Source organism: Budorcas taxicolor, chromosome 13, assembly GCF_023091745.1.
Source record: "Budorcas taxicolor isolate Tak-1 chromosome 13, Takin1.1, whole genome shotgun sequence".
Taxonomy (NCBI): Eukaryota; Metazoa; Chordata; class Mammalia; order Artiodactyla; family Bovidae; genus Budorcas; species Budorcas taxicolor.
Window position 1 is genome coordinate 38,156,068 of NC_068922.1, and position 26,988 is coordinate 38,183,055.

General features: G+C 50.4%; 1 protein-coding gene across 1 annotated transcript; it reads right to left on the reverse strand.

The window, feature by feature from the left end:
- OVOL2 (ovo like zinc finger 2) lies at window positions 1-24,483 on the reverse strand. Its single transcript, XM_052650815.1, has 4 exons — window positions 24,384-24,483; window positions 23,480-23,700; window positions 13,081-13,270; window positions 1-314 (listed from the first exon to the last, which is right to left on the reverse strand). The coding sequence occupies exons 1-4, from the start codon at window positions 24,481-24,483 to the stop codon at window positions 1-3; spliced, it is 825 nt and encodes a 274-aa protein (XP_052506775.1).
- Between the last annotated feature and the right edge of the window lie 2,505 nt (window positions 24,484-26,988).

The following is a 26,988-nucleotide window of genomic DNA, read 5'->3' on the forward strand; positions in this document are numbered from 1 at the left end:
CTACTTCTCCTCCTCCTCGCTCAGGTTGGTGTTTCCCTGGAGCGAGGATGTCATCTTGTTTTGCAAGAGAGCTGCCAGTTTCTTGGATGTCTTTTTGAGGAACGCACTGCCGGGGTGGGCACCGTTCACGTGCAGGTACAGGTCCTCCTGGGTGGGGCCCGTGTAGCCGCAGTCCTCGCAGACGTATAGCTTATCCCGGCGCTGCTTATAGGCGTACTGCTGCTGCACCCCATGGATCTTCTTCAGGTGGGACTCCAAGGAGCAGCGCTGGGTGAAGGCTTTGTGGCAGACGTCACACTTGTAGGGGCGAATGCCTGCAGGGGCGAGGGGCAGACACAGAACCAGTGGGTCAAGGCCAAGCCAGAGCCTCCCACCTATGAGGCCATTAAAAGTCATCCCATACAACCCAATGGCAAAAAGCCCCCCAAATGATCCGATTCAAAAAACATGCAAAGGAACTGAATAGGCATTTTTCCAAAGAAGACATACAAAGGGCTCAGAGACACAAGGGAAGATGCCCAGCAACACCAATCATCAGAAAAGTACAAATTGCCACCACACAGGTAGGAGAGCCAACTCATTGGAAAAGACCCTGATGCTGGGAAAAATTGAAGGCAAAAGGAGAAGAGGGTAGCAGAGGATGAGATGGTTAGATAGCATCACCAACTCAAAGGATATGAGTTTAAGCAAACTCTAGGAGATAGTGGAGGACAGAGGAGGCTGGCATGCTGCAGTCCATGGGGTCACAAAGAGTCAGACATGAGTCGGCAATTGAACAAGGTAGGAGAAATCACCTCACACCTGTCAGAATTTCTATTATCAACAGGACAAGAGGTTACAAATGCTGGAGAACGTGTGGAGAAAAGGGTACCCTCATGCACTGTTGGTGGGAATGTAGATTGGTGCAGCCATTGTGGAGAACAGGCTGGAGGTTCCTTGAAAACGTAAAGACAGACCTTCCATATGATCCAGGAATCCCACTATCCATATTTATCCAAAGAAAGTGAAAACAGGATCTCAGGAAGCTATCTCCGCACCCATGTTCACCGTAGCGTTATTCACAACAGCCAAGACATGGAAACAGCCTAAGTGCCCCTCAGCAAATGAATGGATAAAGGAGATGAGGCACGTATCTGCAACGGAGACTCATTCAGCCAGGACAGAGGAGGAGATCCTGCCATTTGCAACAATGCGGATGCACTTGAGGACATTATATTCAGTGAGATGAGCCATACAGCGGAAGACAGATAGCGTGTGGCATCACTTAGATGCAGTAAAGTCCAACTCCCCCGAGAAACAAGAGAAACACACTTGTCAGGGGCTCCCGGGTTGGGGGAATAGGGAGAAAAAAAGAATCACCATAACCAAGGATGAAGAATATGAGGAAAATGGTTAAGGCAGGAGACAAACTGTCCACAGAGCAAACATGATAAAAACAGATGCAAACAGCAAAACTACCACCTGGCTTTAAGAGGAGGTACTCTAATCTTCTCACTTGCCTGCCTTAATGTTTGGGTTTCAGAGTGGGCAGAGTAAACCGTGCTTTTTATTTTAGTCTGGGTTTTCCTGGAAAAGGATGTATTTGGAAGGTGCCTCCAGGAAGGGAGACCCCAGGAACAGTGTGAGGTGACTTCCCACCTTCAGAGCAGGGAGAAGATGACAAGGTGGTGGTTGAGGGGGAGGTCATCCAGTCAGTGGGCAACCAGAGTTCAACTGGTCAAGCAAGGTAGGTGACAGAGGAGAACACACACCTCCGAGTCACCCTGCCCCTTGGGAGCTGGGGTCTTTGTCCCTCTGCTCAGGCAGCACCCTGGAGAGTGCCCTTGGTGGGTGGGGCTCCCTCTCCCCAGCAGGTCCCGCCTGCCCGGAGGTGGGGGTGGGGGGCCTCCAGCAAGAACACCCATAGTGGTCAGCTTCGACGTGGACAGATATGCTCAGAAGTGACAAGGGACAGGGGCAGGGGCAGGGCACTGATGGCATTAGCTACAGTCAGGAAAGCATCTCCAACCTAGATCTCATGCTGACTTCAAATCTGGTCTACTATCAGTGGGGCCTGCCTCCTGGCTGGAGAAGCCACAGGTACCATAAAGAGCAAGAAGCTCAGCAATCAAATGACAGTCACCCCCATGCCCCCACGTGTACCCCACTGGGTGAGATGGAGCTTCTAGAAGTCCAGAGAGGTCCATGGAGCAGAGAGGAGGCTGTGAGTAGTTAGACCATCTCAGGGCCTGGTGGCCAGGAGGACCACTTCCCACAGGAATCCCCAAAGCTTTAGGCTCAAAATTTAAGAGTATGCAAAACCATCAATCAAGATAAGTATTTTCAAGGACTTCCTGGTTGGTACAGTGGTTAGGACTTGCACTTCCACCACAGGGGACATGGGTTTGATCTCAGGTAGGGGAACTAGGATCCTACATGCCCCATGGTGCAGCCAAAAAAAGCAAAAGTTGTTTGAGTTGCTGAAAAAATAGTGAAAATTAAAATTCACACTCTAAAGTGCTTATTTGACTTATACAACAATGAAATTTATTACAATTTTACTATCCTAGCTTTAATGGAAGCAAACTATTAAAAGATATCTTCAAAAATCTACTTTTTTTGCTTAACAATATTCCTAGGGTACCAGCCAGAATGGCAATCATTAAAAAGTCAACAAATAAATGCTACAGAGGGTGTGGAGAAAAGGGAACCCTTCTACACTAACAGTGGGGATGTAAATTGGTGCAGCCACTATGGAGAACAGTATGGAGGTTCCTCAAAAACCTAGAATAGAGTTACCATGTGACCCAGCAATCCCACCCCCGGGCATATATTCAGACAAAACTATAATTCAGAAAAATGTATGCACACCAATGTTCACAGCAGCACTATTTACAATTGTCAAGATATGGAAGCAACCTAAATGTCCATCAACAGATGAATGGCTAAAGATATGGTGCAGATATACAACGGAATACTACTCAGCTGGTAGAAAGAATGAAATAATGGATGTCATTTGCAGCAACAAGGATGCAAGTAGAGATGTTCACAGTAAGTGAAATAAGTCAGACAAAGACAAATATCATATGATATCACTTATATGTGGAATCTAAAAAGAACATATAAAGTCACTCAGTTGTATCTGACTCTTTGCAACCCCACGGACTGTAGCCCACTAGGCTCCTCTGTCCATGGGATTCTCTAGGCAAGAATACTGGAGTAGGTTGCCATTTCCTTCCCCAGGGGATCTTCCCAACCCAGGGATCGAACCCAGGACTCCTGCATTGCCGGCAGATTCTTTACCATCTGAGCCACCAGGGAAGCCAAAAAAAAGAACATATATGTATAACTAAGTCACTTTGCTATACAACAGAAATTAATACAACGTTATAAAACAACTATACTTCAATAAAAAATAAAAATAAGTAAACAGTCCTGGAGAGTTTACCATGGTAGTGTTTACAGCCTGACTCCATCCCTTTTTAGCAGCACCACAGTGTTTTGTTGTTCAGCTGCACCCAAAGCCCATCTTTTAAAGACTATAGAGATTAAGGAAGCACTGCTGCAGCCCACACTCTCGCGGCACATCACGCTGCCTTGTGCAACCTGGTACTAAGGTGTGGTCCACCCCACATCACACCACCTAAGAGCTTGTTGGAAGTGCAGAGCCTCGAGCCCCCACCCTAGACCTCCTGATTCAAGCGAAAGCAGTGGTTCTCAGATCTGAGTCCAAAACAGAATCACCGAGATAGAGGGCTTGTCAAAACACAGATTCTGGGCTCCCCACCCTCACTGGCAATCCTGGTTCTGGGGCCAAGAACCTGTATTTTCTAGCTGGTTCCCAGGCGATGCTGAGGCTACTTATGCTGAGGTCTGAAGCGATGCCAGATGAAGCCATAGGACAGCGCTTGGGGTGTCTGAGGCAGACATGCACCCCAGTCTTTTCCCCAAGGTTCCAAGTCCCCAGTTCCTTACTGGTGCTTCCTGGAGAGCTATACCTGTTTATGAAGTTACACAGATGATAAAGGAAGTCAAAATGGAAAAAAAAAAAAACAAAAAACACTCCTCACCCTCACTCAACCACCTGAACAAATTGAATGGCTTCCACTATTCTTCCACATCCAGAAGCCTCCATCATTGCCTCTACACTCAGTGTGAAAAAAGTCCTATCAGCTCAGTGTTGTGGTGGGGTGTTCCTCCAGCCCAGCCAAGCAGAAGGCAGGCCTGTATTATATTCTGCTGGTTCCAGAAAAACTGCCAAAAGAAACTTCATTATAATGCTCAGCACTTGGCATATAATAGGTGCTCAGTAAATCACTTTTGAAAGAATGAATGAACCCTCCTGGCCCAGGAAAAGAAAGGAAGATCCCCTGGAGGAGGAAACGGCAACGCACTCCTGTATTCTTGCCTGGAGAATCCCATGGACAGTGGAGCCTGGCAGGCTACAGTATGGGGTCGCTAAGAGTCAGACACAACTGAGCAACAGACACTGTCACTGTCAATCATCTTTCAATGAATGAATGAATGAGCCCTACTGGCGCAGGAAAGGAGAGGTCAGTCACATCTTGGGGGCCAGTTTTCTACAAACGTAGGGGCTATAAGGAGACCTGCCCCAAAGGAATATACCATGTAGGTTGCATGTTTGGGCCACAAGGGGCTTTGTGCTACCCAGGCCTCTGGGCCCACATGGCAGCTGGCTTCTACCACCTCTGGCTAATCAAGAATCACCCTGATTTCAAACCTGAAGCTCATCAAGACAAATTCACCGAGAGACCAGCTGCTCCTTTCAGGAGGGATCGGAAACAGCCCACGACTATTTTAAAACATCCAAACTCAGCCGGTGGGGAAACCAGCACACTTCCACCAGCTTTAACCTGGAGCAATGACTCCTGGATTCTGGAAGTGGGTGCTTTTCCCACCCTGCTCCCGGAGGGTCCCACCCCATGGTGGCCTGAGAAGGGGGGTGGACGGGGCTGCACTGCTTGTCCCGAGCCCTTCCCCTCGGACAAGTCCACAGGCAGAGTCATGTCTCCTTCCTCTCTCATCCAGCTGCTCAGCTGAATCGTACGGGCGCCACACCCAGTGCAGAGTGGATGGCAAGGGCGAGAGGGTATCGGAACCCTGCGTTGTGTGGATGACAGAGGCGGGGAGGGGGAGACTGAAGGCCCCCACACCTTGTTACTGCAGTTAATCCTGCCTTCTGCAAACCTGCTCCCCCCACCCCATGACCACATTCACCCCTCACTCACTGGAGCAAGCAGACCCTGTCACATAGCAGTTGCCTCTCGGTGACTCTGGGCCTGGGAACAAGTTCCTGCCTCCTGGAGTCCTCCTTTCCCCTACAGACTCAGAGGTCGGCAAAGAAGATGGCCAGGAAGGAGCCCAGGTGAGGGAGACCAATGTCAGGGTCTCCCTGTCTTGGACACGAGTGCTCTTGAACAATGGCTAATCGTGTCTGTGCTGGGAGTGGGGTTCCAGAACTGAGAGACACCATCCCCGACACCTAGACAGTAACAGAGTCCAGGGCCACTGGAAACCCAGGCATTACCCATCAGCCACTCATCAACCCAGTCCATGCCTCAGTTTCCTCACCTGTAAAATGGGGACAATAATTAATACCCCCTCGTAAGGCTGCTCTGAGGAGTAACTGAGATCTCATGGGCCAAGGATCCAGCACACAGTAAAAACTCAACGGGACGCAGTCTCAAGTGCCTACAATCCAGGTCAAAAGAACGCAAAGACACTCTAGAATTTCTTGTTGTTCAGTTGGTAAGTCATGTCTTTTTTGGGACCCCATGGACTGTAGCCTGCCAGGCTCCTCTGTCCGTGGGATTTTCCAGGCAAGAATACTGGAGTGGATTGCAATTTCCTACTCACAAAAGAGTCAGACACGACTTAGTGATAAAACAACAACAATATTTACAGAGGACTTCTTTAATGTGTTACATTTCTTAAATGTAAACATATATTTTTAATGTACACCTAAGTGATATTTAAGGAGCCAAAGCAATGATTCAATCACAGTATCATTTGTCAATGACAAAAATAAAAGCATGTTAGTGACTGAAAAAAAAAAAAAACGCATTTGTTAAAAAGCATTATGGAACAGACATGTGATGAAATTTTTTAGAAAGCATTGAAACAGTTATAAAAAATCAAAATTTTTAAAAAAGGATAACATTTTAAAATGTGGTCCCTAGGGACTTCGCTGGCAGTGGTTAGGACTCCATGTTTCCACTGCATGGGGCTTGGGTTCGATCCCTAGCTGGGGAACAAAGATCCTGTATGCCACGTGGCATGGCAATATATATATAATAATAAAATGTGGTCCCTAGGCAGCTGGTGGAGAGAGGCAGGAACAGACTTCCTTCCCCAACCACGTTCAGTGCTGTGCTGTGGGCCTGTATCACCTGGTCCAGAAAATACTGTGTGTGGGATATCACAAAGGGTTCCTTCTTTTCAAATGTTCTATTTCTACTGCCAAATCAAGCTTCATCTCACATATCCCCAAAGAAAAGTCTTTGTTACTAGCAATATCTGTTTTTGTTCTGCTTACTGTATCTAAATCTCCTTTACTGAACTTTATTCAAAAGTGGGCTTCCTCGAAAAGCTCTCTGCAGGCCTCCTCGTGGGAGTGGACATTTAGGGCAACATCCGCAAGAGGCAATGTGACCACGCCCATAAATAAACATCAGAAGCGGTCTACCCTTCAGCCAGCTTCAGGGAGATTATTTGCAGGAAGACTAACACAAGTAGGCAAAGGATATATAAGATTTGTGATTGTGTTCTCTAAAATTAGAAGAGAGGGTGAGAAACAAAAGAAATAGGGAAGGGAGGAAAGGAAAAAAAACCCTGAAAATGAAAGACAATGTTAAAACTGGAGCAAGAAAAAAAAAAATGACGGTGCCTCCATATTTGAAATTACATCATCATCTCACAATAAGAAACGCTCTGACACCCATTCAACAGAGTGAGACACCTCCACCAATGCAGGTAGGAAACAGTCTCCCAGAGAGATAGTACATGAAAACGCAGTGTGTACTAAAAGTTTCTGGGGGAAAAAATTAAATGGTAGTTTGCTTTCAGGAGGGGCTTCCCTGGTGGCTCAAGATGGTCAGGAGTCTGCCTGCAGTGTGGGAGACCTGGGTTCGATCCCTGGGTTGGGAAGATCCCCTGGAGGAGGAAATGGCAACCCACTCCAGTATTCTTGCCTGGGGAATCCCACGGACAGAGGAGTGCGGCAGACTACGGTCCATGGGGTCGGACATGACTGAGCGACTTCACTTTGCTTTCAAGAGTGGAAATAGGGCTTGGTGTGGAGAGGAGGCTTCTTTTTTTTTTTCTTTCTTTCATTCTTTCCCTTTCATATGATTTTTTGTAGCTAAAAAGTAAGTGAAAATCAAAGAGGGGAGAGCTTGTTGAGTGAAGGAGTCTGTGTTCTGCTCCTCAGCTCCCTGGGCTGGGAGGGGTGGAGGTAACTCTATTGTTCCCCCAAGCACCCCACTCAAGCCTCTCCCAGCCTGTGCTTCTCCCAATCCAATCTCTCCACTCCTTTCCTTTCGCCTCCAAACAAACAACACCATCGTTTCCTCCTCTTCAATCAAGACGGGATTTGTTGGCCTTTTTTTCTCAATGTGGCCCAGATGGAAGATAAGGCCAGAGGGCCCCTTGGGGGCTGGGGTGGCGGTCGGGGCAGGGCAGACACAACTGCTCTGGTCAACAGCATCCCCCATTCCCGCAAGTGACCTCCAACCTGAATTCCTCAGTCTCCCCCCATGGAACTCAGAAGCTTCCACAGGAAAGACAAGCACCTCGAACTGACTCTTTTATTCTAGCCAGAGTTGTAAAGGTATAACCAACATGGGTTACGAGCTCTGGAGCCTCCCACTAACTGAGCGGGTGACCCCAGACACGTGTGCCCTTTTCAGCTGGTTGCAGCAGCTATGCTTTCTCCTTTATAGCTTCTATGTTGACTGAAGTTTTTCACACAAAAGTAGTCACTTGTACAAATAAGGAAAATAAAATGCTTTCAATTAAAGCCATATTTGTCTGATGAGCCTGGCACATCTGGTCCCAGTGACGAACAACACCCAGACCACACACCTGACACCTCCGCAGACGTGACTCGGCGTTTCCTCTCGCCCCCTGGCGCCAGCGGTGCTCAGGGTCCCCAGGCATCGAGGGCAGAGACGGTGAGTACCGAGTCTGGCCCATGCTGGTTGCTACATTCTACTCTAAATGATAGATCTCCCCCGACCGAAAAACCAAACCATCTCCTTCCATGGATGGCCAGCTGGTTCAACCTAAAAGATTTAAACAAAGCCAAAAGAATATTCTCTAAAAACAGACCCATGACATTTTTCATGGGCTGTGAACTGAATATACATTCCTTTCTTGAAAGCTCTCCCCCACGCTCCCCCCCTCCATCCACTGTCTCATTTTGACATGATGCTGGCCTCAGTGACCCTGTCACCTCCTCTCAAACAGAGCAAATCCCTCTATTTTGTGTGCAGTGAGTGTTCTTGGTTCCCCAACTGGACCCCCTTGAGTGGGCCCCCACTTGCCTGGGGCAGGACAGGCCTATAGAGCCAGTCCCACCCAAGACCCCGGTGGGATCAGGCTAAGGCCACATCCCTGCTACACTGTGCAGCTCCCCGCTGCCTCGCAGGCTTTTCCCAAGAGCCACCCTTCAATACATTGGTTTATAAGAATCACCATCTCAGGGACTTCTCTGGTCATCCAGTGGCTGAGACTATGCGCTCCCAATGCTGGGGGCCCGGGTTCAATTGGTCAGAGAACTAAAGATCCCGCGTGCCACAACTAAGACCGGGCGCAGCCAAATAACTAAAAATAAAAGTAATTATTTAAAAAAAAAAGAAAAAGGATCACCATCTCAGAAACTGCTTGTAGGGAACCCAACCTAAAACCATCTGGATTGAAAATAGCCACTCGTTTGCCAATATATTTTCACAAGATGGTAACAGAGCTGCTTCTTTCTATTCCAGTTTCTTTCAACCTGGAGTCAGATGTCATGTGGCTACTCCTCCCAACCCTCCATCTCACTAGTACACCCCCGATCTACTCTTTCTTTGGTGAAGTCATATCCAAAAGAGAAGTCTAATCTTTTCTTTCATCTACTTGGATATTAAGGTCAGACATTTCCAGGCTCCGGTTTCCCTGGGTCTTTTCCAAGATGTTTCCTCCTGTTCTGAGTCTTTCCTTAGATGCTCTGTTCTCTCCGGGGCTGCAGAGTGGAGGAAGAGATGAGGGGGAGGGGATTCATCCTGCTTTTTGGGCCGCACCTAGCTCTGACCACCTCTCAACACTGTCTCTCCAATTCTCAAAACAAGGGTCCAGAGATCTTAGGTAAGTTTTTACATTAATCATGGACTGGCCCAACTGGACTGGGAGCAATCGTAACCTTCATTGAACTAGCTACTGTACTTGGGAAAACAGAGTCCACATCTTTGCTTCTGGTCCAAATACAACATTTACCTGTCACTATCCAGAGCAAAAATCCAGCATCTGCGTCTCAATCAAAGGCAAAGCCAAGTTCACAGAATTCTGGTGAGCTCTTTGGAGCTAGTGAGGTGGTTCACACGAGCTACAAGGTCAGAAGACCCCCAAGACTTTGCTCTTCTTACCGATTATCCCTTTGGCGTAGAGCTCAGAGCTTACAGGGCAGGCCTCTAGAGCCAGGAGGCCAGGTCTGTCCCTCCAGCTCCTGTTCAGCAGCCTCACCGCAGCTGGTGGCCTTTTGTTGATCTGCCAGCAGTTAATTTGTCAACAAGCCCTTGACTCCTCTCTCTGGTTCATCATTACCTGGGGGCAAGTCTCCATCAGAAAATAAACCAGAGCAGGGAAAACAGGTTCAAGACATTTCCTTAATACTTTTTGTTAACCACCATAAAGAATCTACCTGCAATGCAGGAGATGTGTGTTTGATCCCTGGGTCAGGAAGATCTGGAGGCAGAAATAGCAACCCACTTCAGTATTCTTAACTGGGAAATCCCATGGACAGAGGAGCCTGGCGGGCTACAGTCTATGGGGTCACAAAGAGTTGGACATGGCTGAGCATCAGAAGACCAGAGGTCTAGAACTGGCTCTGGGCCCCTTAAGAAGCTTAAGGAGGAGTCACTTTAAGAGTTAAAATTATGATTAAAAATATTAAAATCATTATCTATAGATTCAATGATCTAAGAACTGTCCAATAGAGACTCAAATGCAAATCACTTGGACTTTCCCAGAGGTCCTGTGGTTATGATTCTGTTCTTCCACTGCAGGGGGTGAGGGTTCAATCCCTGGTCAGGGAACTAAGATCCCACATGCTGCATGGTGCAGCAAAAAAAAAAATTCAAGTCACTTGGTAGTTTTATAGTTCATCATTTTTTTTGGTGGGAGGGCTGTACCACCTAGCCTGTGGGATCCCAGAGATTTTCGGCCTCTCCTTTAGTAGTCACTAGAGGTCTTTCTTGCTCCTCTTTCAGGGCTCAACCAAGAGGACACCTCCTCCGAGAAGCCTCCCTGATGCCACTTTCTCTTCTGTCTGGCTTTCTTGGGGAGTCCAGGGTTTGGGTTCTTTCTCCCTATGTGGGCTGAGGTCTCTGGAAGCACAGAGGTGAGTCTTCAGGCCTCAGGAAAACTCTGCCAACTATTTCAACGTTTACCACCTCTAATAGCTCATATTTACTAAGCGCTTACAGAGCGCGAAGCACTTTATACACCATTATTGCCCTGAAATCTCACAGCCCTCACTTAGGTGATAGGTATTTAAACCCCATGCCCACTTTAGAGATGGACAAACCAAAGCAAAAAAGAAAAAGTAATTTGGACAAGCCTGCACAGACAGCTAGCTCAGATCTGGATTTCTTAACCACTGTGTGACTGATTCAACTTGCAAACTCTTCCCTGAGAGTGGTCAGTCCCTCATATTTCTACTAACGGAGAATTAACTCAGTCACAGATGAGGCAGCTCCATGTTTACTCCAACTGACCGTACCGGCAGCCCACAGTGCTCCCCGAGCCCCCTTCACTTTGTCTTAAAGGCCAGGCCCCAGGATCAGGGAGCGGCCAGAGAACCCACCAGGCAAGGAGCTGCAGAAGAAATAGGCCATGCCTTCTACGACATCTTCAGAAAAAGATGCAAAGCTGAGGAACTCTCCAGGACAACCAACGACAAATGACTGGGCAACCGGTCCCCAGTTTCTTAACCTCTTGGGTTAGTTGCCTGTTACACCAGCTTTGTAGCTACTTGTTGGGTCCATTGATAGCTGGGGCTGCCCCATCAACCACAGAACCCCTCCAACTTTCATAGGACCATCTACCACCTACAGGACCCTTCACCCTATTTAGAACCCTCCACAATTACACCGGACTCCCACCACCTATAGGACCCTTCACCCTATTTAGGACCCTCCACAATTATCCTACCACCGGCCACTCCCTAAGCATTCTTCCTGCCTCAACCCAAGGCAGGCCACACAGAGGTGAAACTTTTACAGGTTCTCTCATGTTCAGGACTGAAATGAAAGTATTAAAGCTAGACCCCAGAGAGTATCCTCTACTGATTCCACTTTCATCACATTCAAAGCCAGACAACAGTCAGTGCTGCTGCCAGAAGTCAGGCTAACAGTGCCTCTCGGGGGTAAACTGACAGTGACCAGAGGGGGTTCGGGGCAGGGCAGTGACTCACAGGGTCTGTCAATACTCCAGCTGGTTAGATGGGTGTGTTCACTCTGTAGAAACTCCTACATTCTCAAACTGTGCTCTTATGACATGTGTGCTCTTCTGGATGCACTGTTACTTTTAAATGAAATTTTAAATGAAAATTTCACTTTAGCAAAGTTTTTTTAAAGGAAAAAAGAAAAACTTTTAGCATGCCAGACCACTCTTTGGGGTGAAGGACACCCTTCTGAGGCCAGGAAGGCGCTCACAGCTAGTACCCTAAGAACAAAATGTGTGACAGAGTCTATAAAGGAAATCTCAATAGCAAGGATCTGAGAAGGGCCCTGTGTGGGGCTTGGGGAGCTGGGAGCCCCACTGAGAGAGAGGAGTGGACATTTCCCCACCCCCAAAATGCCAGGGGGGGCGGAAACCCTGAACCCTGAAAGGGCCTGAGGGATCAGCAGGACTATGACAAATTCTAAGGACTGTAGGGAGAGAGAGAGGGACCCGCATAAGACTGACTGGTCAGGATGGGATGAAAGGATGGAGCCCAGTGGGGTGCGTGAGGGTTCCGAGGGGCTGGGACAGGAAGCAGATTTGAAGATGGGAGCCAGACCGAGAGGGGCTTTATATGGAACCCAACAAGATGGAGACTTTGAATTTCATCCTGCCCAGAGTTGGAGATTTTTTTTTTAAGCTGGGAAATGACATCTTAGAATTCTCAAGGGATCTCTCTGGCAAAGGTGTGGTCCTCAAGAAGCCTGCAGACCAGATATCTCCTACACAAAACTACGGAGGCTACCAGCAATCAGAGGTGCTGGCAGACCGGTGAGCAAGTACCCCCTAGGGCTGTCTGTGGAAGGAGATGGTGGGGACACAGACCCGCTGCACAAGAAGGGGGCGCTGAGGAAGGCTGTGGAGGGCAGGCCCGCCAGCCTGACCTGCCACACCGGACCCTTCCTCCCAACCCCTGCAGAAGGCTTGGAGTGTGCTAAGTCTGCTGAGTGTTTTCTTTTTCTGAGCTCCTAGGAGGAACCAACGTGATGCTATTTTGAGACAGGATCACTTCCCGAGAGAGAAGCACAAAATATCTGCAGAGGGACCACAGGAACCGCGTTCCAGCGTCAGCCTGGCCCAATGGCTGCACCTGACGTCCAGATGCTCCGAGTGGGCATCCCAGGGCACTTCCAACCAGTGACCTGCCTTCAACCGCATCTCACTGGGGACGAGACCAGTCTGCGGCGGGGACGGGGGGGGGGGGGGGGGAAGGGGCGGGGGTGGGTGGTCGCGGGCCCCAGGGGGCACTGCTGCAGGCGGCCTGGCTCCAAATGGCCCTCCCTCAGCTCCCCTCACCCCCGCTCCGCTATCCTTCCAGAAACACGGTTCTGCTCAGGGCTCCCTCCTTCTTGACGCAGGAGCTCACGCCGCGCCCCTCACCTGTGTGCGTGCGCACATGCCGCTTGAGGTCGAAGGTGTCGTTGAAGCCCTTTCCGCAGAAGCTGCACAGGTGCCTCTTCACCTGGCTGTGGCACTTGAGGTGCCGGTTGAGCATGCGCTGCAGACGGAAGGCCTTGCCGCACAGGTCGCAGCTATGCAGGGCCGCATCGCCGCAGGTGCCTGTGGTGAACTGGGGCAGAGAGGGGCGTGAGATCCAGTGCAGAGTGGGGGGGCGAGGGGAGGGGAGGGGTTGGCCCTGGCTTGGGCTGCCCCGCCTCCCACTAAAAATTCCCAACATGTGTAGGCTTTGGGCAGCCAGGTGGAACAGGGCAGCTCCCCCTACATCCATGCTCATATTTCCAGCGGCGCCCCGCCCCCAGCAAGTGGGGGTGGGACCACCAGCCTAGTGGGATACACTCTCTGGAACGGGGAGGATGGTGCCCTTCCCGGCCTTAGTCCTTCCTCCTTGCTAGAGCTCCAGCTGCCACCTTGGACCCTGAGGGGGAAGCGAGTGCTGAAGATGGAAGGGAGAAAGAGAGGAGTGTAGGTCTGATTACGTCCCAGAGCCCCCAGAGACAGCCATAGTCAATTCCTTCCTTCTGGGCCTGCACCGAGGTTGAATCCATCAAAATGGACTGTCTCCTCACCCCCCTGGATCTGGCAGAGCCTCTGTCACTTCCAGATCTTAAGAGACCTAGCAGCGGCTTTTCTCCCTCCTCCCTCTTGGAAGCCAGAGGCCACCAAGAAGCCCGAGCACACCATGCTGTAAGGAAGCCCAAGCAGCTCGGCAGAGGAGCAGTGAGGTGCCAGGTGTGGATAAGTGGCCACTGGACCTTCCGGCCCACCCAGGACTACCACCAGCTGGGTGAACAAACAGGCCTAGAGGAGAACTGTCTAGCCCAACCATGCCCCAGCTCCTGACCCAGAATCATGAACAAATGACAGTTGGCTTCCGAAGGGACTTGGTCAGAATCCCACAGCTTCATTACCAGAAAAACCATAATCCAATCCCAGGTCCACTCCATTCTTTCTGAATGGTCCACTCCATTCTTTCAACTGCATTTGCTGCCTCAAAGGAAGAAAACAGAATCTCTATGTGATGAAAAACACCAGATCTGCTATGCTCATCAAAGGTTTCCTAGATCCTTTAGAAGATGGATCTAATTGTTCTGCCAAAATTCTATTCATCAGTTCAGTTCAGTGCAGTCGCTCAGTCGTGTCCAACTCTTTGCAACCCCATGAATCGCAGCACGCCAGGCCTCCCTATCCATCATCAACTCCCGGAGTTCACTCAGACTCACATCCATCGAGTCAGTGAAAAAGTTGTTTCAGACAAGTGTCATTCACAAGAAGACTTGGTCCTTTCCTGGCTTAACACCTTCCATGTCTCAAACATCCTCCTTTCATCCACCCGAGGTACCACTTCCACCAAGCCCCAACTCACCTGTTCCCTCCCAGATAAGCTTCTCCAGGCTCTGCAATGCCTGCCCAAACTGGTCCCAATATCCCTAATACCAGAGCCTCTCAAACCCCAGTGTGCACATGAATCCTCTGGGGGTCTTGTTAAAATGCAACTTCTGATTCAGGAGGTCTGCTGGGGTCTGAATTTCTAGCCAGCTCCCAGGAGACACCACCGTGCAGTCCACAGACCACACTTGAGACATGAAGGACTGGCCTTCAGATGGTTTAGCACTTTATTCCAACTCATTCCAGAGGCTTCCATCACACAGAAGCATTTCCTCAGGGTTCACCTGTTTTCCTCAACTAAATGCCTGGTGGAACTCAGCAAGTGTTTGTGCAGGTTCCAGCCCCCATACCCCAAGCCTAGATGGCAGCCCTGCACCATGCAGGTCAGAAAGAGTTTCTGGGCGATGACTCACAGGTGGCAGAATGTGAAGACCTCAGAGCAGGGCTTTTCAATCGGCCCCCTCCAGTGGTTCATTCTCAACTGTTCCATCTTAGTCTCAGCCGACATTAATGTGTGCCTAATCGCAGATAGAGCCTGTGCTCTGAGCTGGAGGGTGCCCCATCACCAGGATGGCTTGTCCCCAAGAAGAGGCTGGTCTAGGCACAGGCCGCTGCCATCCAGGAAGTCCAGGGTGCAAGAGGCTGCTCAGAGGGGCACCTAACCCCAGACGGGGGTGGGGGTGGGGCATGTCCTGGTGCAAGATAACATGCTTCTAGGGAACTGAGTGTCTCAGCCACAGAGGAGGAAGAAGACGGGGGAAGGGCAAAGAAGATTCAGGAGAGGGCTGGGAAACAGGAGCTGTGTTGGGTCCAGCCTGGCTAGCCTGAGCCCTGGAGAGCAGCTGATGAAGAGAGCCGAGGAAGCAGAGAAGCGGAGAAGGGCAGGGCTCTACCTGGGGTCCCTGATGAACTGGACTGTCAGAGGGAGGTGGGAGGTGGGAGGTGGGGCACACTGGAAGATACAAGAGGACCACGGGGCTTGAGTCTAAAGACCTTCCTGCCTCATACCCCACCTCTGCCCTGTGTCCGCCGAGGTGGTGGGATGTGACAGAGCCTGCGGGCAACTCCGCTGTGCCCAAGGCTCTCCCATCACCAGGACAGGTAGTGGTCTCCTCCTCGTCCACAGTGCCCAAGTCCCCATTCTGGTCACTGCCTCCACTGAAGGGATGTGAAAAAGACTAAATATAGCCCAAATCTTGGCAAAGGGTACTTGGAGCTTCTCAAAGCCAAGTCTATACAGGAAGGTCATTTGAGAGGTCACACAGCTAATAAAATAGAACACAGGCAAATGACCCTGGTCATTCTGATTAGAAACGTGAAGAAAGGGAGAGCTGTCTTCTGAAAGCCCCGCATCAACGTGCCCAGGGAGTGTGCCGACCACAGCTCCAACCTGGACTCTTACTTACTGTAATCCTCTCAGTAAATTCCTATTTTAAAAATGCTCTGCATGCAACATAGATACTTCCTGTACTGGAAGTATCTGTCCAGGGTGGGACAGTATACTGTCCAGGGTGGAAATCTCATATCAGTGGCACTTTTTGGTTTGAAAAGAAGAAAAGGCTGAGGGCAGAGGGGAGGGGGTCAGTAACCACTGAATGTGGTGCAGAGCCAGCGGGCCATCTGACTGAGCAAGATATAGACAGCTTTTTTTCTAACCTTGGGAAGCAAAGAGGAGTGAGGGGACTCCAGAGGGAGGGCACCTCATTCTCAGGGAGCTTCCCCCTGGTCTTCCCAGAGCAAAAGGAAAAGTTCTCCCATGAGCCTCAGCGAAGGAAGGGTTCCCATTTCTCCACATTTATGCGCACCCCTATTTCACAATATGGAAAACGGAGTTACCGCTAAATGCTTATCCAGAGAATCCCCAGAAAGGACGACCTGCTGCCTGTAAATGTGTCCTGAGCAGTCCAGCCCCAGACACTGATGAATTGTATCCAGAGCCTCTAAAGAGAGTCTCTCTTTGAAAGATGTAGGCTTAATTAAAAGGCAAAAGATCATGGCTGATAAAGCCAGCTTCTGCCAAACTAGTTCACTTGTCAGAAAGAAAGCATAGGACTTTCCTGGCGGTCCACTGGTTAAGACTCCAAACTCCAATGCAGGGGGTGCGCATTCAATTCCTGGTTGTAAAATCAGATCCCACATGCTGAACGGCCAAAAAAAATTTTTTTAATGGCAAAGGGGAAGGAAAAATTCCTTCATCAGAAAGAAAAGAGAGATGCCTTATTAGTCAGCCATAAGAAAGAATGAAATATTGCCATTTGTAGCAACACAGACAAACCTAGAGATGACCATACAAGTGAAGTCAGAGAAAGATAAATACTACATGATATCACTTAAATGTAGAATCTAAAAAATAATACAAATGAACTTATTTATGAAACAGAAATAGACTCACAGATATAGAAAACAAACATAGTTACCAAAGGGGAAAGAAGGAGGGGAAGAGGGGTAAATTAGGAGTATGGGATTAACAGATACACACTACTACATATAAAACAGATAACCAACAAGGATTTACAGTATAGCCCAGGGAACTATATTCAATATCTTGTAGTAACCTATAAAGGAAAAGAATCAGAAAAAAAAAATATATATATATATGTATAACAGAATGTCTTTGCTGTACCTGTCAAACTAACATAATATTGTAAATCAACTATACATCAATTTAAAAAAAAAAAAAAGGAAAAATCCCCCAAGAATTCTGCAGAAAAACATTTGGAGGATAAATTTCTAAAGATGAAATTTATCCCACAGAGCACACTTCACATATGCCTGGAAATTTGGTCTGGATAGCAAAAGGTGGGAAAACTACCTACATGTCCATCAATAGGGACTTGTTACAAAATTTAAAAAGATGGTAGGATCATATAACGAAAGCAGCTAGCAAAAACGACATAAGACTGACTACCAGCCACCTGAGTAAGCCTTCCTGGATATCCCGCCCAGTCAACCTCCAGGAGACTCCAGTCCCACTGGCATCCGACTGCACCCACAAGAGAGACCCCAGGCAACACCCACCCAGCTGAGCACAGTCAAGTCACAGAACTAGAAGATATCATAACACACTATACCAAGCTACTAAATCTGGGGTTGTCTGTGAAGCAGCAGCAGATCACTGGAATGGTAATAGATGTATCACATTCTCTTAAGACCACCATATTCGTGAGTGCTAAGTCGCTTCAGTCGTGTCCAGCTCTTTGCATCCCCATGGACCGTAGCCCACCTGGCTCCTCTGTCCATGGGATTCTCCAGGCAAGAATACTGGAGTGGGTTGCCATGCCCTCTTCCAAGGAGGTCATCCCGACCTAGGGATCAAACCCCTGTCTCCCGGAGCTCCTGCACTGCAGGCGTATTCTTTACCACTGAGACACCAGGGGAAGCCCCAAATGGGATTAGATGAGCTCTTTTCTTAAATTCAAATCCTGCTCTACCACTCACAGTCTGGGAAGTAGGCAAGTTACTCAACCTCTCTAAGGGTAATTTCACACCCCTCCCCCCATAAAGCGTGGGCAATAAGATACTTGCCTCTTGGGATTGTTAAGGAATACTAGTTGCCCAGTAAATCCTAACTCTTAGAGTTTGACAAGTTCCAGCGTCCTGTGATCCTAAATAAAACGTAACAAAACCTCTTGTTTCTCCACCTGTCTTTTGAGTTTTCCTCTCACTGATGGAAGAAAAAGGGAACTAACCTTCAGTGTGGGTCACTAGACCCTAGTCCTTCATCTGCAATTCTGAAATCGAAAAAGTTCCAAAAACCAACATTCTCTCTTATCTCCATTGGCAACAAAACCAGAAGCTACCGTCTGGTGTCAATACTCATGCTTCGATATAGAAATTATTAATTTGTGCAATTACAGGGTACTGCTCCAGATACAGTGTCATCTTCTGAAAAAGTTTAATAGTCTCACCCTTAATCCAAAATTAACTCTCCGAAAGGCTCAGCACTGAAGTGGGGAAGCTACCATGGAGGGTGGGAGGTGACATCAGTCTGGAGATTCATTAACTAATTGGTGATTAACTCACGGCCAGAAAGATGAAGAGAGACAGTTAATTCCACAACCCTGCAGCTTGGCGCTTTCTTACGCGGTCCTGTTTTCTTCAGGATCTCGGCTTTCGTTTTAAAATACACACAAAATTCCCTTCTAGTTCTTTTGAAAAATAGTCCTCTGCAGCAGAAACAAACCCATCATTGTATCAGAGCTACAGAAGACTTCAGGAGCGTCCGGGGAGGTGGGGACTTGGGCTGGCCCTCTGACCAACTTCAAAGCTGGCTAAGGTCACTTACCTGTCAACTTCTAAAGGAAAAAAAAAAATCCTTTATTTTCTGTGGATGCTTCCACCAGACAAATTCCTTAAATTAATGAACCTATTTCCTGCAGTAGGCTACCTTCCATGGCCATGTGGACAAGATTACCACTGACACATCTGCTTATGTCTAAGTGCTCAAAACATGGTAAGTGTAATTCCCCAATTTCTTTGGGATAAAAATACCCCTCCTGCATCCTTAAGCATCACAATTCCACTACATGGCAGAATGCAGTCTTCCCAAATGCAGAGATGCTGAAGGGAACATATCCTTATCATCCAGAAGAAACAGGGGCTAAAACACTTGCGGGTGCCCACACTGACATTTTGATGGGGCTTGCAGTCTGCAAAATGTGTGCCTACAGTTCCCAGGGACAGGCCCATGGGTCTGGGCATGACGTGTGGGAGCGGGAGGGATAACCCTGTGCTTTGTTTCCTGTCATGTGGTAGAAACTGCTTCAGGTTCCCTCATGTCACACTAGTGGCTAAGGTGATAGCACAACAACACAACTACACACCACAACGACAGAACAATATACTAAAGAATAAGGAGCCTTGGGTTGGGCTTTGCCACCAGCACCTGTGAGGGACTCAAAACAACCTCTCTAGCTTTATCTTTCTCCCCAAAAATATGAGGAGACTGGACCACATCTGGGTCCTTGAGTAGATCCTGTGGGTGGACAGGCTCAGCCTCTGTCCCCACTCTGAGGTGGACCATCCTGCATAGGAGAGGCTAGAAAGCGCGACGCAACATTTCCCAGAATCCCTTGCAGCTGTGGTCTTTAGATGTAACCTGGGTTCCACCAGTTACATGCATTGTTGGAGATTTGACTTCAGGCGGGCCTGAGTTAACTGAGCCGAGGCAAGTATGCAGCAATTTTTTTATACCTTGCATTAGCAGAAGAATCATGATGGGCAAATAGCAGCCATAGTGGCCACCGCAGCAGCTCCCTGGGCAGCCCAGCTCTGCAGTGTGGCTCTGGGAGTCACTCCTGGGAGCTCAGCCTGGTCTCTCTTTATCCCAGTTTGAAAGGAAGTGTTAGTCGCTCAGTCGTGTCCGACTCTTTGCAACCCCATGGACTATAGCCCCCCAGGCTCCTCTGTCCATGGAATTCTCCAGGCAAGGATACTGGAGTGGGGTGCCATTTCCTTCTCCTGACCCAGGGATCAAACCCAGGTCTCCTGCATTGCAGGCAAATTCTTTACCATCTGAGCCACCAGGAAAGACTTACCCCATTAAATGCCCCATAATTAACCATCATCTGCAGCTCACACGTTGTTCTCCTATTTCTCCTTTTCCCCCTTTAAATTAATTTAAGCTTTTTCAAGTATCCATTCCAAGTATTTTCCCCTTTTTCCTTCCTGTTTTTCCCCAAACACTGTCACTTATATCTAGGAACTGTTGACTCCTCCTTCCCTGCCTGTGTTTCTCTTCCATGTTGACTTACGTCCTCCTATGAGTCAGGCATTACTGTACCAGCTGCTGGAAATATGAGCCCACTAGGAATGTTCCTGCCTTTGGTGGCTCTAGAGTCAAGAAGAGGAGTCTGGTTAGCCAAGGAGATGGTAAGTTATAAGGTTGGAGCTTCCAATTCTGTCTTGGGAGACTGAAGTCAACAGGCAAGGAGTTAGGGATGAGGCTTATGTTGCCTTCCAAACATCAGATGGGTGTATTTTTTCCAAATAATGCTTAAATCCAGCCAATCCAGTTGGTAAGTCCCTTGCCCTTGCTGGGGGCAACAAAATATTGGATGTTAACAAAATCTGCCACAGGTCACTATTGGCTAACTACCCACTGGGCAGTTTATACACTAAGAAAATCGCTTAGCATTTTGTATCCACTGTCTACCCCAATGCTTGAGAGGCCCATTCTATTATTTCTCCATTTTACAGATCAGGGAACTGAGGCTCAGAACAGATAACATATCTCCAAGCACAGCTGGTGAGATGGACCTAAATGAGGTTTTCCTTCTCCCACGGCCCCGCATCTGTCCCCACGGGAGCATCCACATTTCTTGGCTTGGCCCCTTTACCATCTCAGCCTATCCCAGCTATATTTCCAGCTCCTCACCCTGACTCTCCCTGACCCCAGGCCCGTTTCCCATCCTCCCTTCAGCTCTGAGTCCTGTTCTTACTCAAGCTTCAGGCTCAGCCCTAAAGCCTGCCTCTTCGCACTCTCTCACTGCCCTCGAATCCACACCAAGAAACCTCCCTCTGCTAAGAATGTATTGCATCTTTCCTCGTGCTTCTGGTTGAGCGTTCACTTTCCTGTAATAGTGTTAATAATTAATATAGTGTTTGTGTCTCTCCACCAACCCAAAGAATCCTAGCTGGAGTTACTGGGCACCTACCATGTTTTCTGATTGACTCATTTATCCTCACTACTCTATGAGGCAAATGTCATTACTATTAATATTCCCACTTTACAGATGAGGAAACTGAAGCCTGGAAGGTTTGAAAGTGAAAGTGAAGTCGCTCAGTCATGTCCGACTCTTTGCGACCCCATGGACTGTGGCCTATCAGGCTCCTCCGATCATGGGATTTTCCAGGCAAGAGTGCTGGAGTGGATTGTCATTTCCTTGCAAAAGCCAGAGCATAGAACCCTAACCATTACTGTCAGATGGTTCTGAAACACAAGGGTGGCACAACTTTATCTCCTGGCTGCCTTACGTACAGCAGGCACTAAATGCTATGGATGGAGCTTCTCTCTGCCCTTCTCTGGTTCTAAGAACCAACTGTTTAATGAGTGCCTTCCAGTTATTGAAAAAAATGCATCTTGCTCAAGTGGCTTCCCCCTCTTAGACCGTTTGTTGTACTTTGCACAGAACTCTAAAGTTACACCACGTGCTAAGGCAAGGGAGGTTTGACCAGTCATTTGAAAATGGACCATACCATGGCTGATAATTCTATAATCTTGGAGCATCTTGACACCAAGATGTCTCCTAGTTTTGAGTGGAAGCAGACAGAAGGAACCTGAACTTCGGCCTCAGTAAACAAACAAAAATTCCCCTGGAAATTTAGTTAACGGTTGAGGAGCAAACTACACTCCACTCCCAGCCCTGGGGGCAGCACAAAGACAAGGATCCTGGGAATAAGATCAGTTGCATTCCCTTAATCCAGGGCCCCAGTGGAGCTGTTGGCCCAGGGCATCAGAGATCTCCTAAAACGGTGGTTAAGGGACTGGATAATTTTCCCCTGCCACTTTCTTTCCAGGCAACGTGGGCAGTTGGGGGATAGAGGTTTAAACTAGCTAAGGACCATCCCCAAAACAACGTTTCAATTGTCCTTGCAGCCGGCTGATAAATATGCAAGTGGGACACTTTGTAGAATTTCCTGGAGGGCAGAGGTAGCAGCCTCAGGCAAACTGTCCCTCCCACTTAACCCCACCAGGCCCAGAAAAGCCTCCCACCAGCTGACTTTGAACCTTTCCAAGCAGGATGCCCACACCCAGTCGGCAGCATCCTTTAAAGCCGTCTTTCCTAAGGATTCCCAGCTCCAGCATCTAGCCTCAATTCATAACCAAATCACCCCAGCCCATCCGGGAGCCAAGCCCCAGGAGCCAGGAATATGCACGGGGGAGGGAAGACCCCTCCCACCAAAAGTAACGGAAGTTTTCCCAATCCACAGTGTTCTAGGGCTTCCTCCCCATCCCCCGGCCTGGGCAGGGGGCGCGTTGGGACCGCCCAGGAGCGCCCGAGAATTAACACCTACACCGAGGGACTGGAGCCCGCAAAAGTTCTCATTAAGGCCCACCTGGCTAGGAGCTGGGGTCATATGATTCCTAAAAACACCACTCCCTGGCTCCGACTGGCTGTGAGTCAGTGGAATGGGACTTAATCTTGGAGGTAGCGGATACCTTTGAGCAGGCAGTCTTGGAAGTTCCACCCAGGAAAGCGCAGATGGGCGTCGTGATAAACTGTGGCCTACAATTCCAAGAGGCTGGGTGGCAGGGTGGGGAGTAAATCGCGAGAACAGAGGGAAACAAACATTGCAAGCCAGTGCGGGCGGGGCCATGGGGCAATTTGCAGTTGAATCCGATTATCCGTGAATATGATTCAAGAAGATTTGATAAACACCAGTTTAAAAGTGCCCGGCACAGACCTCGTGTCTAATGGGCACTTCATAATTGGCACTGGGAATAGTTGTTACTGTGAAAGACCTACTGTGTGCCAAGCTCCCACAACTGTCTCCGGAACACAAGGAACCGGGCGGAACTCCCTTCGAGTTCAAACAGCGCTGGGAACTGCGCCCCAGAGGAGGGCCTGGGGTCCCTCCTTTCCCACCCTCAGAACTCCAACGACCTGGTTGTGCTTCAGGGGCTCTATGCCCAGAAAGGGGGAAGGAGGCTGTGCCTGAGCGCTTTGGGCAGCTCCAGAGGCCACGCGGGAGGGCTGTGCCCGCGCGAGCGGGTCTTCCGGGCGCAGCGGCCTGCTAGCCCGCAAGCAGGAGGACACGCGGAGGCGCCCTGGCCGCGGCCCAAGGGCAGGTGCAGGAGCGGCGCAGCGGGCGCGCAGGGTGCACCGGTGCCCGGGCGCGCGGCCGGGCGCGGCAGGGAGGGGCGCCGGCCCCGGGAGCCCGACGCCAGGGCGTGGTGCAGGTGGCGGCGGGGGCAGAGTCGACTCCGTACCTTGATTTTCGACCTGGCGACCGGGCGCTGCTTCGCCGCCAGGTGTCCATCCGGGCCCTCGCCGTCGCCGGGCTCTGGGGTTTCGCGCTCCGGGCCGCGCGGGGACGAGCTGCTCTCTGCGCCTCCCGGCTCCCCCGCGCTGCTGCTGCCGCCGCCGGTGCTACTGCCGCCGTCGCTGCGGCAGTCCTCTGGGGGATCGTGGAGCAGACGGCCCAGGCCCACTGCGGAGCGAGGGCCGCGCCCCGACACACAGACACGCGGCGTCAGGCCCGGGCGCCCGCGGCAGTTTGACCTGCGGGCGGTGCCGCCGCCGCCCCTCCCCGGACCTGGGCACCTCGCCAAGTGGGCAACGCCGCGGGGGTGGGCAGGCGAGCCCCCGACTCGGCCTCCCGAGCAAGCTCGGAGTCCTGGGTGGCGTGAGGGGACGTCCGCTCCTCGTTCCCAGTTCCCGTGCCCACGAGGTTCGAGGGCCAAGCGCGGCTGGGGACACCGCGCGCCAAATTTCCACTCCCTGGGACGCTGATGGGGGGACCCGATCTCGAGCCACCTAGCCCCAGAGAGGTTGACCCATCCCTGTGCAACCTCACGAGAACGTGGGTTTGAGGTTGCCCCTTTGTGGCCCCCAGTCCCCCTCCTGGGCCACCTCTGCCCGCAGCAGCCAACGGTCCCGCCGCCGGGCAATTAAAGGCGTCCACTAGGGGGGAGGGGGTGCGGGGCGTCTGGGGTTCCCAGCCTCTAACTCTCGGTCCTCTCGCGCCCCAGTAACTTCCTCCCCCCTCCCCCAAAGGAGGGGCATGGGGGACGGAGGGAGTCCAGCCCGGGTCGTGGAGTAGAGGAGACCCGGCCACCCCTGCCCCCACCCCAGGAACCCGGCGCCCAGGCCCGGCCCCCGCGCAGCGCTCACCTGGGATGTAGGTGTCTGCCCTCTCCTCGTCCGGGAGCTCATCCCAGCTGCGGACCGAGACCCCCAGGCTCCTCCTCTTCACCAGGAAGACTTTGGGCATCGTGGGGGCCCTCTCCCCGGACTGCGGGCCCCTAGTCCCGGTTGCTCCCCGCTAAAGGCGGCGGCGGCGGCTTGGTCCCCGGCTCCCCGCGGCCGGAGCCCACCTTCCCGCCCCGCCTGCCCCTTCCTTCCGCCCCCCACCGCCGCCGCGCGGCCGGGCCTCTCCCCCGCACGCCGGGAGACTTCCAGCCTCCGGGCTCAGCGACACCTCTGCCTGAAATCGCGGGTGAGACCACGCCGAGGAAAAAAGTTTCATAAGGTGGAATAGAAAAGGCACCAGGAAACTTGGGATTGAGCATGCGCCCTGCAACATAACGGTGTCAACAAGCTCGCTACCTGTCCGACCGGTTCCGGCGGCCGGGGCTGCCTGTTCCAGCCCTTCCTTAGGCATGAATGTTTGCAAAAGAATTTAACGTCTGATTCTCCCCCCTCCCCTTTGTAAAAAGGGAAGGACGCTTCTCTCTGAACCCCCTGCCCCATGCCGCACCACAGGCACTTCAGGGCGATCTCCTGGAAGGAAACCCGGCGCGCGCTTCCCGGGGCATCGAGCTGGGGCCTCCCGCTAGTGCCCGCCCCCCGCCCCCCACCCGTGGATTCGTCTCCGACAAGCAAGCCAGAAAATGGCTCAGCTCCTTTGGACCTTGTGGATTATTCCTGGGTTTGTTGAAGTCTCGGTTGTGGAGGCCGCGGGGAGACGCCCGGGATTCTGATCCGGTAAAGAGGGAACTTGGGGGCTTCGGTTCCCCTTCATCTACAACAGCTCCCCCTTCCCCCAGTAAACACAGTAAAAAAATATATTTTTTTTTTAAAATTCAGCATCTTTAGAACACGTTATTTTGGGCAATACAATCTAAGAAAAACCAGTCCGTTTGCTTCCTCCCCAAGCCCCTTCCATCCTGCGAACCTTCTCACCCCTAAATAAACACTCTGCAAAAAGAAACCAAGTGCTAGTTATGCAAACGCAGCTTCAAAACAATTTTCTTATCCTCGTGCACTCCCATGATTGCTCCCCCAACCGTTTGCTCCCCAAATTCTGAGGCTGGGAAATACTTTCCAGGAAGCCAGTTAAGATGGGTTTACCTCCCCTTACCGCCCCTACTGGGAGCTTGGCTGGATAGCTTAGGGTTTAATTTAGGTTTGGGGTTTGGGTTTTGTTCTGTATGGGTTTTTGTTTTTGTTTTAATCTACCTTTATACCTTTATTCCTTGATACCAGGGATGGCGGGGAGGGGAGAAGGAAGGGGAGATGGTAAGAAAAAGATGCCAAGTTCTAAGAACAGCTGTACCCGCTTTGGGGGATAGAGGGCCCGCCGCCGGTCCCACGCCCCTGCTCGAACGTGCCCAGGGGTGCAGGGCACCGCCTCCACGGCCGCAGGGTCACCCCCTTCCTCGGGATCAGACACGTTCCAGCTCCGGGGGCTGCGGGGGCGCGGCCGGCCCTGGGTGCCCTGGCGCCAGCCACTCGCCCAACCGCGGGACTCACCTGTCTGTAACCTGACCCGCAGTGCGACCTGCCCACAGGGCGGGAGAATCAACACAGCGGTTTTCCTCGTCCTCTTCCGCCCTGGAATGGCCCTTGGGGACACGGCAGCCTGGTAACGGATTTCTCGGCTCGGCGGCAACACTCCGGGTGCTCGGAGAGGGGCGCAGCTCAGCCCCGCCTGCCGGGGACAGACGCCACCCGCCTCCGGGGCTGCCCTCAAGGGCTACCCCTCTCCGGGCTCATCCCTGTCTGGACCCCAGATTTTCTCTGCGAACGATCAATGCAGAAGGAAAAAAACTTGGAGCGGAGGGAACCCGGGGGAGGAAGAGGAAGACATCTCCATAGCGGCACGAGGAGACAAGGCTTCTTTCTCGTCCGAGGCCGATGGCGCAGCTTCTGGGAGCCTCTGCGAGTGTATTTTTATCTACCAACGAACTGGAGCCTGATTAGAAAGAAGACGCTTGGTTGAATGAAAGTAAAAATAGAGTAAAACTGTGAAATCATTGAAGTATGCCCCATCTCATAAAAACCTTAAAAACTTCACTTTTTTTCATAATTCCTTATTTTACAAAAAAAAAAAAGAAAACAAAAAACCCATTAACAGAGCTTTTTTTTTCTTTTTTCTTTCAGTGGATTTCAAATCACTGAGTATCTGATCCACTCTGTTCATTATTTGAAAACACTGTAGAATGACAGGATCTAAGGCAAGAAATCTCAAAATGTAGCTCAATACTTAGGGCGTTAAGGGGGGAGGATAACAGGTTTAATCACACTTTTATCTGACCATGTTGGATGCACACCTAATCTTACATTTACTGGATATCTCTTTGGAAGAAAGGAATTCTGATGTTATCTTTCTTTTGTGTGTGATCAGACCAGATGGGTTTATCAACAGTATTATTAACATTTTCAAAGAATCAGTTTTGCCTCTGTTGACTTCTCTCTTGTGTAACGTCAGTATTCTAAGTTTTGTGAGAGGTATTGATAGAGCATCACCTCAAAGTAGCATAAGAAATGAAAAAAA

Bases quoted from the DNA above. Each gene is read 5' to 3' on its own strand.
- OVOL2 (XM_052650815.1), bottom strand. From the start codon at position 24,483: ATGCCCAAAGTCTTCCTGGTGAAGAGGAGGAGCCTGGGGGTCTCGGTC. The intron at 23,701-24,383 runs GTGAGCGCTGCG...CTCGCTCCGCAG, and splicing joins GGCAGACACCTACATCCCAG to TGGGCCTGGGCCGTCTGCTC. The intron at 315-13,080 runs GTGAGGGGCGCG...TCGCCCCTGCAG, and splicing joins GCATGTGCGCACGCACACAG to GCATTCGCCCCTACAAGTGT.